A 13963-nucleotide genomic window follows, 5' to 3' on the forward strand; every position below is an offset into this window, starting at 1 on the left:
TAATTTCTCTTTTTTGGTCTTCGGCCCCATCCATATTAAATATATATATATATATATATATATATATATATATATATATATATATATATATATATATATATATATATATATATATATATATATATATATATATATATATATATATATATATATATATATCATATATGATAAATACAACATGCTCTGACAAAAAAACAATTTCATAATACTAGTATGATCAAAGTTTTTAAATATAATTAAGTTATGTTAATAATAATTTGTGATTGATTTATATATAATGTAAAACAGTCACTACTAAAATAATAGTATTCTACGATGCGCATTCAACATTTGTGGTTCCAAAAATGATGTTGTTTTAGAGGCGATGACATTTTAGTAAATAAGAGATTTATTTTAACAACGTTTTTGTAAAAAACAACGTCATCTGCACGTTACAAAAACGAGTTTAGTGAACTGTTGTTGAATTGCATTATCCAAAGACGGGTTTTATAAACACCGTCTTTGAATCTCGCCTAAATTTTCATCTTTTTCCCTCGCATACTCGCACTCTACCCTGGCCCGCATTACCTCACTCATTTTGCACTCAATTCATTTGGCTCGATTTTCACCTCCGAGAGTGTTTCGGTGTTTTCTTCTCCGTGGAATTCTTGAAAATCGTTTCATTCTTAAGAATTACAGGGCTAAAATTAAGGTTAGGGTTGGGGCTACGGTTAGGGTTGATTTCATCGTCGTCCAATGAATTGTCGACGACTGGAGTCACGTTGCTCCAGATCTTACGCGAGATTTCGAAGGTGGCTTGATCGTGAGTGCTCTTGAAGGAGAATTCCTTGTCGGAGCAAATCTTGTTGAGGACGTTCCGATACTTCTTCTTCAGCCTTCGGATCTTTTCCACAAGCTGATTCTTGTTGAAATTGAGTTGGAGCTTCGACTTAATTTGGTCGTAGAACAAAGTGGTGTCGTTGTGGTGCGAGGATCCTCGCTGCAATGTGTAGTCGAGGAACCCTTGCAAGAGCTTGATCTCGTCCTCGTCGGTCCACAACCGCTGTAATAGCCGCTGCGAGTCATCCAGCGATGGCGGCGGCTTTTTCTCCTCGATTAGCTCCAGGCAACGCCACTTCGGATCAGATGAGTCGGTGAGGACGATGGTGGCGGTGGGCTTCAAAATTGGAGTGTTGCCACCGCCATTGGAGACGGAGGAACTAGGGACGATGATGGTGACAACGAGAGCGGTGGAGGGAGAGGGCACGTTTTCTTTGTCGTCGTCTTCTTCGTACTCTTCGTCCTCTTGAGACTCGTCGTCAGACTTCCTAGACTTGCATTTTGTCGGACTTCACTATCTCTGTTGCACCTCGAGGTTTGTGCCCAGTGGTAGGTACCAGAGGAGTATTTGCAAACTAAGCCTGTGACTATGACTTCCTAGTTATGCTCTAGAAGACCTTTATCAGTGAACACAGAGAGCCAGAGTAAAAAAGCCAAAGAAGGCCAGGGTCAAGCAGAGCAACGTCTTCTCCTCAAATTCTTGGTAAGAATATAATATCACTCATTTCTATAGAACTTACAAAAAAATTTAATACCCTTCAAAATTATGCAGTATGTGATAATTTCCGTGTTGTCTTTTTGGATGCTTTCTGATTTTGACGCATTCAAAATGAGAGGTGTCCTTCAATGGATTAGTGCCAAGTTATAACTAATGGGAAAATCTGTTGGTATATTTTAACAATTTCATGGTTTGTTATACATGTGTTATGCGTACTTAATTTATCACAATCTAAACAGTTGACCTTCTAATCAACAATGCACTTTATTATACTCTAAAATACACTCGTCACATTAGAAAAGCCAAATCCATAACCATCTCTTTGGATATCATCGCCTTAGCTAAAACTCATTGATCATTACTTTGCAAGACATGAAGAAAATACAAACTGAGGTGAGAGACATATTGAATATGAAAGGGAAGGGTTGATGGGTAATGCAAGAGATCCAAAGTATTAGACTGAAACTGAGGAGTAAGCAGTGCATTCAAGAAGGTAAAGTAATTTTTATGAAAGGGAAGGGTTGATGGGTAATGTTGTTTTCATGGTAAAGTAATTAATCCTAGAAAATAAAAAATATATTTTAGAGCAGTAAAAACTAATTTTTTGTTTTTTAATCTTTCACACTCTGACCATAAGAAATTTTTTAGAGTGCTTTGTCTTTTCTTTTCCCCTCTTTTTTGTAGATGCATCATGTCGGCTTTGTAGACATTGAAGATATGAATCTCAGATCTGGAAAAAGGATACTCAAGCAGCAAGTTAGCAGAGGTACACTTCATTTAAATGTTTTTTTGACAATATGTTGGTGTGCAATTTACAAATAAGTTTTTAATCAGACAAAGTTACTAGTGCAATTATTTCTAGTTATTTATTTTTTCTGCTATATCATATATACTTAGCTTTATTAGTTGCACACAATTTAACTGATAGGATCTTGATTCTTGAATATTAAATTTCAAAAACAAAAATAAGTATGCCATTAAATGACTTTAGACACACGGGCACACACAAATAGTGTTAAAAAAGGCGTAGTATATAATGTAACTAATTTTAGGATACTAGAGACAAAACTGTTATGGATTGATAAGAAATTTTGCACCATTGATATTTTCCAATAAGAAATTTTGTAACATTGACATGCATGAAAAACATTCATTCCGATGGTGTATATAATTCATTCTTGAAAATTTCCATCTTGTATTTTCAATGCTTCCCATTACTAATATATCAAGGGACTATACTACACGTATACATTGCATTTTTGTCACTTAGGATGAACGATCCTCGCCCCTTAAATAAAAGAATCTACCTGATCCACTTAGATTAGATGACTCTGCATGCTGCATCATTGTATGGAATGGTGCATTGATGGCAAATGTGGTGCCAATCTTCTAGTTAAGGAAACTAATTTATGGAAGTCATTACACTGCTGACCTCTACATGTTGAGTGTTGATATCTTTATAATTATCTTATTCTTTTTATGTATTTTTATGTTATATATTTTCAACTATTTCTATCACGATCCATTTCTTTTTGCATTAATCTCTATCTCACATATTGCAGCACTAAGAACACACATGCATTTATAATCGAGGACTTATTAAACATCAATCTACATCAATCCTTTTTTTTCTTTCTAATACTCAAATCACATTCAGGCCTCAGATCGAATGAAGCTGTTGGATATCCAGATTTCCAACAATGTAGTTTGATTTCATTAATCACATTCCATACTGTTGGAACATTGATGACTATTTTGATTTTATTCTCTGTAATCCCCACGCACAAGAAAATTCATTAACTTTTACGCCTAAGTATGGATTTGATTTGGTTCCATGAAATGGGATACCTCACGGAATGTGATAAAGCTAGGAAAAACCGAACCCCTACAAATGAAGTCCACATTACTCTAAAGCAAGAGGTACAATACTAGAATTGCTGCTCAACAATCATCATAATTCTTTTGTTGCATATTTTGTTGCAATCATATTTATTACCCTAGTTACAACTCAGGCTAATATTGCTCCCATAAATTGTTGTGAATAAATTTTGAATTATTTAAGGAGAAATTAATTTTTATTAGCATGAGTATTAGAGTATGCAATCTGTTCTATTATCAGTTTCCCTTCACTACTTGGTGTAGCGGAACTTGAAGGCTAGATGTGTTATTACTCAGAGCAGTACTTTCTACATGTAGTCGTAGAAAGACTACATGTAGTTTTTCTACTTATGAATGGTAAATTAATTAACCCTCTTTTAACATCAATATACATAATTTTTATTACTCATTGTTAGCTTTTACTTAATTTAATATTATATAAGTATATTTATTCATTATTAGTAATATAGATAATTTTTATTACTCATTGTTAGGTTTTAATTAATTAATTATTATTTTATTATATTTATTGATTATTAAAAATATAAATAATTTTTACCTCTCATTCTCAATTTTTACATCAAGCATATTGATTAATTACTATGCAGGTTGCTAATTTTCTTACATCGATGCTGACAAGAAACGATGTTGAAAGCGCCGGTTACTACATCGGTGCTGGCTAGAAATGATGTTGAAAGCGTAGGTTACTAGATCGGTGCTGACAAGAAATGATGTTAAAAGTGAAGGTTACTACATCGATGCTGGCATATGCACTCATGTAGAAATGAATGTAATTTTACAACGGTCAATTTTGGACCGTTGTTAAAAATTTGTAGTTTCAACAACGTTACGTACAAAAACGGTTAGCCACCGTTGTTAAATCCCGTTTTTGACCGATGTTGAAAACCCGGTTTCTAGTACTGAGTGTTAACTAGAGTGCAAGATCATTAAATCCAAATAAAAAAATTAGCATGTATTTGGGGTGACATTTTTTCAACCGGTAAACAAAAAAAAAAAAAAAAAAAGAAACTATACAAAGTATATCTTTTTATATGATTCAAATCAAATTCTTTGAGACGTGTAACCAAACTTGTATTTGCTCTTCCGTGTTAGATTTCCAACTCATTGTTTTACTTTTTTTTCTTCTCAATCTGCATCAAATAAGCATTGATACGATACCATTTTGAAAGATTCCATAGCATGAGATGGAACTTGGAGTGAAACCACTATAAGCATGAGTGTTCGAAAACAAAGAAAGATGTATGAAAGTGATGTGGTAGGGTACTACTGCTGGTGGGTGTTTTGAATTTGGTTACCCACTTGATGAACAAGAAGCTTCAAGTTGTACTATTAAGGTACCATGTATCCATTCGAAAGATTTTCTGTTGGAAAACGAGTTTGTTATATAATGATTTAGAATGACAACAATTTTGTTATAGAAATTTCAGTTCCATATAATTTCCTTTTTGAAAATAATTTTATTTGTTTAAGCTTTTGAGTATATTATATTCTATCAGTTTTATAGCAGATGGGTTTTCATGAGAATAAACTTTGAAACCCCACTATTGAAAAAGAAAAATCACATTAAAAAGCAATAGCTGCATGAATTCACCTGGCAATGCAATTTTGAATATCTGCAAACACAAAACAAGTAAAGATGCAAGGTCTCGTGACTTGTGAATATAGGGGAAAAGGAATCAAACACCGTAAAATAAAAAAGAATAATACACTAAATTAGTCGGTAAAATTGTGCCTTTAAGTTTTTCTTTTCTTTTTTTTAGCGATTATAGTTATCTTTTACCAAAATTCTGTGATTTGTTTATACCAAAAATTATTATCCGGGAGACAATTTAGATATTTAATGTAAATGCTTACTTAAGGTTCAAGCATAGGAGATATAATCTCTAAATAATTTTAATTCTTGAAACTACCTAGCAACGATTATTTTGGTATTTGGGGTTATCAAATAAATGATGTTCTTTTTGAAAATTAAGTTGATCGATATCCATACTTTTAAAAATTAATTTTGCGTATTACTCAAAAGAAAAGGATATAATCTCTAAATAATTTTAATTCTTGAAACTACCTAGCAACGATTATTTTGGTATTTGGCGTTATCAAATAAATGATGTTCTTTTTGAAAATTAAGTTGATCGATATCCATACTTTTAAAAATTAATTTTGCGTATTACTCAAAAGAAAAGGTTCTAAAAATCAAGAGAAATTTTAGCAGGAGTTTTCAAGACCCTGAAAAAAAAATCCTCCAAACGGGGACAAATGAATAACCTCTATCATCCAAGTTTTTTACATCTCACCTCTTCTTTCTAGGCTTTATACAGATAAATTATTTCATAAGCCCTTATATAAAAGAAAAGAAATAATTATGGAATAAGTTTCTTCATCAATTAAAAGTAAATAATTTATGTATAAATCAATTTGTAGATATTTTCTTATATTAAACTATTTTAAAAATTATTTTTAATTTATACATAATCTAATTTTAATCTATAAAAAATTATTTTATTTTATTTTTATAAGTATTTAATTTTTTTTTTATCCAAATCCTAAATGAAACCCTCGCCGTATCATTATTACCAACCCAATATGTCTCTGCTCTACTTTCTTGAAAGCACGTCGTAGCTTTGACCTAAACGCAAAGTTGTTGATCACCACCTCAGACTCCGTACGTACATGCATCATAAGCCAACCACTGCCAAATGTCTTTACGTAATTTAGAAAAAAGTTGGGAACAATTTAAAAGATATAGAGAGAGAGTATCAAATTAAAACTATAAGTCCTTAAATCATATTTAAATAATTAACAGACTATAATTATTTGTAGAATATGAGTATTAAATAATTTCTAATCTTAATTATTTGGTATGTGTGTGACAAGTGAAATGGGAAGCAGCATCCTGCATGGATGTTCAAAAGCATAATAAAAGCATGTTAGAATTTACAAAGCTTGAAAACAATAAGGATATCTGTCACAATGATTCATTTGATTATCATATTATATATATATATATATATATATATATATATATATATATATATATTATCTTTACAAAATCAAATATATTAATTACAGTCAGGGGGAGAAGCCAAAAAATATCTACTAGCTAGGATAATGAAACTATAAGATAAATCAATAAAAAAATATTCGAAAGAAAGAAAACTTTCAATTAATATATTATTCTTTTTTAAGGGATTAATCTATTATTCTTTATAATATAGTTGTTTTGTTTCATTTGTCATGGGTGATTTTATTTTGGCACGTGGACTGTATTTTAAATAATTAACACACGTTTAATTAGACCACTTTCTTTCTAATAATTAATATATATTGCGACATTCAATCATTCTCAAGTATACTTCTCAAATCTACATCATAACAGTGTAGGGAAAAAAATAAGTGTAATACCTTAATCAATTATTTTTATATTAGTGTTCAATTAAAATTAAAATTTCTCTTTGATAAATAATATTTCTTTAATGTTAATTTTTATTGTCTAATTAACTGAAGTGAAAATTAATCCTTAACTAAAAAATAATACTTGTCACAATTTAAAGCTACTCAAATTATTACATCCCAAAAAACAAAAAAGTTCACAGCAATTGTACTCTTTCACCATCTTTAATACTAGTTTAAAAGAAAAAAGATAAAAGAACATATAGACTTTGTAATCATTATTAATTTTGAATCTACCAGATTCAGTTCATCTGAAATTAAATTATTAATAATCTTATTTCTTTAATTTAAATAGTTTTCTGTAAAATATTATGCTTATATAGTACCTCTTTTATTAAATTATTTTATAATATGTTTTTTAATGTTAAAAGTGATATTTTTTTTATCGATCAATGAATCAATAGTATTTACTAGTTTTTATTATTGAAAGAGATTCAAACTTATGACCTTGATTTCCTTCTCTACTTCTCCCGTCAACCGACAAACACACCATATGTAATTAAAAGTACTCTTAATTTATCAATGTTTCACATTTACAATAAAAGGAAATAACAGGACAAACGAAAAAAAAATAATATATATGGTTTTTTTTAGTGGAAAAACAAAAAAGAAATTAACTTAAAAGGAACAAAACAAAAGACCTAACTGCATGCCAGGAGGGTTGATAATGCCAATTCTATGGTGTGACAACAAAAACTCCAAGTCTGAATTAATGAGAAGTTATATATATATATATATATATATATATATATATATATATATATTCATGGGGTGAGATCCTTAATGATGGGCATCAAGATTAAGCTATACGTCCACTTCTTTGCGCTAACCTAGCGACAAACTTGCGAAGAATGCGTCTCACAGCTAGCTTTCTAACCCATGCATGCCTAACTAGATCCAAGCAACTTTAAGTACCAAGTCATGCATATGCCTGGCTCCAACCATTGAGCATTTTCTCATGATTAGTGCTCTAAACATCTTAAAGAATATCTGATACCACAGTTAAACAGAAGGGACATTACTAAAAAAAAAAAGGCTTTCTACATCGTTCAATTAACATCGATTATTGCGAAAATCAATGTTAACGAAAGTGCGGTAGCATTTTTGTAAATAAATGGAGATACTTAACATCGGTTTTAGAAAAATCGATGTTAAGTACTTCATGTTAACATCAGTTATTTAAATAACCGATGTTAACATGATGTTAAGATGAATATGTTAGTTAACATCGGTTTTGTCAAAACCGATGTTAAGGAGTTGATCTTAACATCGGTCTTTTATAAAACTGATGTTACCTAGTTGATGTTAACATCGGTTTTATAAAAACCGATGTTAACTATATTCAGTTAACATTGGTTATCCTTAAAAAATCGATGTTGTTATGTTTATAAGTTAAAACGTTGAAATTCCACAACCCGCGCGCTCAAAAACCCTGCACTCGCTCTTCTCTTTCTCCTCCGCCTGAAATCTGTCGGAAACCGCTCGCTTGACACCCACATTGTCCCATATTGTTTTCAATACTGTCGGAAAATCGCTCGTTCGAACCCACAGAACCCCCTATCGAAGAAAACCCTACACTACTCTTGGAACTGTGGCTCGAAGAAAACCCTACATGCACTCCTCCGCTAGGTACTAGGGTGCTGAAACAGTTCGTGTTTGTCACTTTTCCGCGAGGTACTAGGGTGCTGAAACACTCGTGGGTGCTCAAAGCTCAAAGCTCAAAGCTTTCTCCGCGAGGTACGTAGGTCAACTTTGTGGGTTGTTGTACCTGTGTGCACAATGGTAGAAGTATGCTAAGTTTGGAAGGAGTGATGTGGTTATTGCATGATGGTAGAAGTATGCTAAGTTTGAGTGGGTGTTCTTGTTTTATAGTTTTTTATGCTAAGTTGCTATTTCTATTAATTTGTCTCTACTTTTTTTTTTTTTTTTTCTGTGTGCATCCCATACCCAGCACAAGGCCACATAAACCCAATGCTCAAGCTAGCAAAACTGTTGATTTCAGTTACACTTTGATGCTCCACATTGTCAATAAACTACCCAAGCTACTCTTCTCACCAATGATGTTGGTCTAGTTTTGTTATGGCTATTTTGTGACGTATATTGCACTTTTACTATTACTTTTTCTCACTGGAAGTTTATTGACTATCCACAAGTTTGTTGACTATACCTGTATGCTTTTACTATTACTTTTTCTCACTGGAAAAACTGGGTGCCATTTCTCTTATGAGTAGCCACATTTGTTTCAAAAATCTTTGCTTTCTTTGCTCACTTTTATCTAATATTAGTATTAGAATTAGAAGGCCACTTCAACACCCAGTTAATAATTCTCACATCTACTAGGTCTTTGGATATTTTCAATAATTAACACTTTCATGACCTGAAATTTTGAAACTTGAACCAGAAATAAGATATTGTTTGTTGAAAATTGGGTTTGTCTCTATGTGGGTCTCTTTATCCTAATCCGCCACATGGGTCCAAATGTGCACTGTGTTTTGTAGAAAAAAAAGAAGAGAATTTTCTTTACAGGAAGGAAGTCTGGTGTTCTTATCTTAGGTTTGTGTCCCTTTGTGTGTTGGGTTTTTTTTTAGTTCCTTTTATCTTTTTTTGTACCCTAGATAGAGGGTAATATGGAGGATGTTGAAGAAGCTAATAGAGCAGCTATTGAGAGCTGTCATTGAGTTCTGAGTATGATGTATCAGCCAAGGAATGAAGTTCATTGTAGGAATTTGATGGTGGAAACTACAAGGGCTATAGTGAGGTTCAAGAAAGTTGTTTCACTCCTAAATAGTGGTTTGGGTCATGCAAGAGTAAGGAAGCACAAAAAACTTCAAATCCCTTTTTCTGAAAGTATTCTCTTGGACAACCAAATTTGCAAAACCGATCATCATTCAAAATGTTTGGAGTTTCCTCATACAAGTTTTACTGAGAATTCAATTCAGGGATTGGGTCAAACAGTTAGAAATTCAATCTATATGATGGGAAAACCTAGTTTGGAATTGAGCTCCAATGAGAGAAGCCCTCTAAACCTTACCCGAAAAACTTCATGAACACATTACCACTTCTTTCAGCAACAACAAATGAAACATGAAGCATAAATAATGTTTCGAAGGAACAATAGTGTCGTAAATTTGAATTTTGACAACTATAGTTGAACACCATCAATGTCGTCGTCTACTAGGTCTTTCATTTCTTCCTTGAGCATAGACGGAAGTGTGGCTAACATGGATGGAAATGGAAGTGCATTCCATTTACTAGGAGCTGCACACTTTTCTTATCAGAATTCACAACAACACAAGAGAAAGTGAATATTCCATTTGACTTCACCCTCGTTCTGTGTTCTGGTGTTACTGTCTCATATACACTATTAACCATTGATGATTAATGGCTGTTATCTCAAAGATTAAAGTTCATTTTCACATTCAATTAATTGTTTTGTGCGTCCTTTGCAGGAAACATAGAGTGAAAAGATCAGTTAAGGTGCCTGTTACAAGCAACAAACTTGCGAATATCCCTCCCCATGATCAGTAAAGGTGCCGCAAGAGCCTTCACATAATTTACTCCTAAGCATACAAGTATAGTTGACTTATTGGCATTTCTTAAGTGAATTCAAGAGCCTTCACATAATTTTTGACGTTTCATGTGCAACTTCAATAGGGTAGTCAAGAAAGAAGACGACTAGGAAGAAGATTATCGTTAAAATTCATGAGGAATATTTTCATGTTGCAAATCTTACTTTAATTTGTTGCTTTTATTCTTGTTAGTAAGATCTCATATCAAATATATATGTTTGTAAATGTTTTCTTGAAATTCTGCAACTTGTTCTAAATAGATCTCATATCAACTTGTTGTTGTAAATGTAAAAAAGATATCATGTGGCATTACTTAATTTGATAATTTAATATAAAAAATATGATAAGTTTAAGTTAAATACTACATGTTTATTTTAGCTTAGTTCAATTTTAGAGTATCTCTAATACAAGAACTCAATAGGAGTTTTTCTTAACTCTTGATGAATCCTTTTGTTACCACAATCAAATTAGCCAAGATCATGAAAACATCCCCTCAAGAAACTTGTCTAAGTTATCATCATCGTCATCAATTTTACGATGACTTGCTGAACTCAAAGCCTTTTTCCTTGTTAATACATGGTCAAAAAAGTTTAAGCTTGTAACAGACAATTAAATTTTTGTGAGTAAGAGCATTTCACAACAAACATGATACAAACTTAGGAGAGAGAGACAGAGAAAACCAACGAACCCAAGTAAGACTACTAAAATGTGTGGTCATTCCTGGTTATGAGAAAGAGTAGCTTGGTGAGAAGAGTAGCTTGGTTTTTCGCTCTTCCTTTCACAACACGGTACTATTAATTTTTTTTTGTCCTATTATGTCATCTTCTGCTTTGTCTTGAATCTCCTCTCTCAATTGTCCCGTGTTCATTGTTGATTATGTGAAACCTTTCCTTATATTGTCTCTTCTTCAAAATAATTAAGCCAACTTATGTTGTTTTGGTTTGTCTGAGAAATGATGGAAATATTGGAGTGTAGTAATAGTTTCCACTTCCTAAATGGGGTTTACATGGTGCTGTTGTTTTGTCTTGGTATTATGGTCCTTGTGAATTCGGTTAATGAAGAGGGTTAACAAGAATTCTTCTTCTGATTTGACTTCTTATAAGTGGACTGGTGTGTACTGCACAGGTTGAGTGGTAATTCAGTGAAAATTTACCAACTCAATCTGTCTGGTGCTTTGGCTCCTTCCATCTGTAATCTTCCAAAGCTTCTTGAGTTGAATTTATCAAAATATTTCATCTCTGCCCCCATTCTTAATGGTTTTGTTGACTGTTTTGGTTTGGAGGTTTTGGACCTTTGCACAAATAGGCTTCATGGACCCCTTCTGACCCCTATTTGGAAAATTACAACACTTAGAAAGCTTTACTTGTGTCAAAATTACATGTTTGGTGAAGTGCCAGAGGAGCTTGGGAATTTAGTATCACTTGAGGAGTTGGTCATTTATAGCAATAACTTAACCGGAAGAATTCCATCATCAATAGGAAAGTTGAAGTAGCTTAGAGTTATAAGGGCAGGTTTTAATGCACTTTCAGGGCCAATACCTGCTGAAATCAGTGAGTGTGAGAGCTTGGAGATATTGGGAAGATTCCTCTGGGAAGATTCTAGAAACAATGCAGCTCATGTCAGACTCTAAATAGGAGTAAAAATAAATTATTTAAACACAAAATCCTTAAAATGTTCTGGAACTTTCTTCTCTCTAACGAGTCTTTGGTTTGTACTGGACCCATTCTTTTCTTTGGGCCTAACACCCTCTTACACTTCAACGCCCGTCTGCCTTTGCCTACATTGAAATTTAAAGATTTGGTCAACTCCATTGCGTTCTTCTATCTATTTCTGATTTGCCAATAAACACCACACACATGGACACTCATTTCAGCCACAACTTCTTCCAACCTCTATCATGAGCATTGAGCAATCTCAATCGCCCATGTTGAATGCAAAATAACCCAAAATTGTTGCGTGACGAAAATCTATTAATCTTTTTTGGAGATATAGTTATTCATTAATTATGTTAAAATTTGTTAATAACATATAATTGATTTCATTTTATCATTCAATTTGTATTTTATACAGTTTATAATTAAATACCATACGAGAGAGAAAAAAACTTAAACCCTATATCACCTAACAACCCCTCCATTAACTATATGACTATACGCCAATTTAAGTAAACATTTGACTTTTGTGAATTGGTGGGGTGGAGTTTTCCACTAAAGGCAATTGCCCGTGGAAGTGGAATAAGACTTCTTTCACAATTCAAATGCTTTTTGTGATTGTCCATATTCGATTTAAACTCTTGTTTCACAATTGACGAAATTGAACTAACCTAAACCAGATTAATTATTTTTTATGAGAAGAAAGGAATTTTCAAACTAAAATCCATAATTGGTTTGGTGTCCAGACCCTATATGTTAGAGGACCTAATTGGGTCAGTCTGGATTTGTTTGCCCATCATGCCTCTTCTACCTTTAATCATAATCTCAAGCTTAAATTGTAAGTGCTGTGAGGGCAAAACACTTTCTCTGGGAAGATTCCTCCAGAGATTGGAAAATGGTGACAATGTTGCATGTTATTTATTATTCTTAATAACTACAATATAATTATAATGTACTATAATATAGAACAGTAAACTTTAACAGTATTGATCAATGTGGTGTACCAGAACCACAAATAAAAAGAGGTGATTGCTTTTGGAGCCTCAGGTGCTTTCTACATCTTCAGATGTATCTTTAATGAAAATTTGAGTGGGCTCAAGGCAGCTTCTTAATGTGTCATGACCAAGTTGTGCTCTTTCATTGTCTCCAAAGCCAAATATTTGTCCCCTGCTAGTGATCACCACAGTGTGGTACAAGCCAGTGCTAATTTGAGAAACATGGTGAGCTCTCAAGGTATCTAAGATTCTAGGTTTCAATACTTAATCAGATACCCTTCTATCCAAGAATCCAAGGCTGCCAAATCCCATGGAGCCAAAGCCATAGACTGAACCATAATTAACTAGAACAAATGTTTTCCTCTTCCTTGCACAGACCTACAGGTAAGAAACAAAAGCACTTGCTTACACTATGAATATGATAGGACTATGTATGTAGTCTCATCACAATAAAGACTTGGTATAGAAAACCAAATACATTTTCTTATTGTAAACCATTTGATCTCAACACAGATTGACCAAGCTTATGGATGTAGATATATAATAATATAATAATACCTGAACAACCAATTGATTCTTGAGACTAGTCAACAACTCTGGAGTTGTCTTCTCAATCTCATCCCGATGGCCTAAAGCACCACAGTATCCCTTGCCCCATGTATATACTTGGATCATCAATAACAAAATCGTAAGAGTAATTCCCACAAGCCCTTAAATAGGCCAAACCAATGATAGCAAATAAAATTGGAATTTGAAATATATTTTGTTTAATGAAACTCACAAATCCATTTGAGTCAAGTGCCACTGCATATCTTTCCTTTTGAATTTTTGTATAGGACATGGCTACAAGTCATCATGCTG

General features: G+C 32.8%; 1 protein-coding gene, 1 long non-coding RNA gene and 1 pseudogene across 2 annotated transcripts; 1 reads left to right on the forward strand and 2 right to left on the reverse strand.

Moving 5' to 3' along the window:
• Positions 1–604: 604 nt before the first annotated feature.
• LOC114420498 (probable transcription factor At3g04930) lies at positions 605–6112 on the reverse strand. Its single transcript, XM_028386379.1, has 2 exons — positions 6015–6112; positions 605–1307 (listed from the first exon to the last, which is right to left on the reverse strand). The coding sequence occupies exons 1-2, from the start codon at positions 6110–6112 to the stop codon at positions 605–607; spliced, it is 801 nt and encodes a 266-aa protein (XP_028242180.1).
• A 3380-nt stretch (positions 6113–9492) lies between these two features.
• LOC114420499 lies at positions 9493–11947 on the forward strand (annotated as a pseudogene).
• Positions 11948–12999: 1052 nt separating this feature from the next.
• Positions 13000–13770, reverse strand: LOC114417797. Its single transcript, XR_003667926.1, has 2 exons — positions 13661–13770; positions 13000–13480 (listed from the first exon to the last, which is right to left on the reverse strand). It is a non-coding gene; the product is annotated as an uncharacterized LOC114417797 (long non-coding RNA).
• Between the last annotated feature and the right edge of the window lie 193 nt (positions 13771–13963).

This window comes from Glycine soja, chromosome 7 (genome assembly GCF_004193775.1).
Source record: "Glycine soja cultivar W05 chromosome 7, ASM419377v2, whole genome shotgun sequence".
NCBI classification, from domain to species: Eukaryota; Viridiplantae; Streptophyta; class Magnoliopsida; order Fabales; family Fabaceae; genus Glycine; species Glycine soja.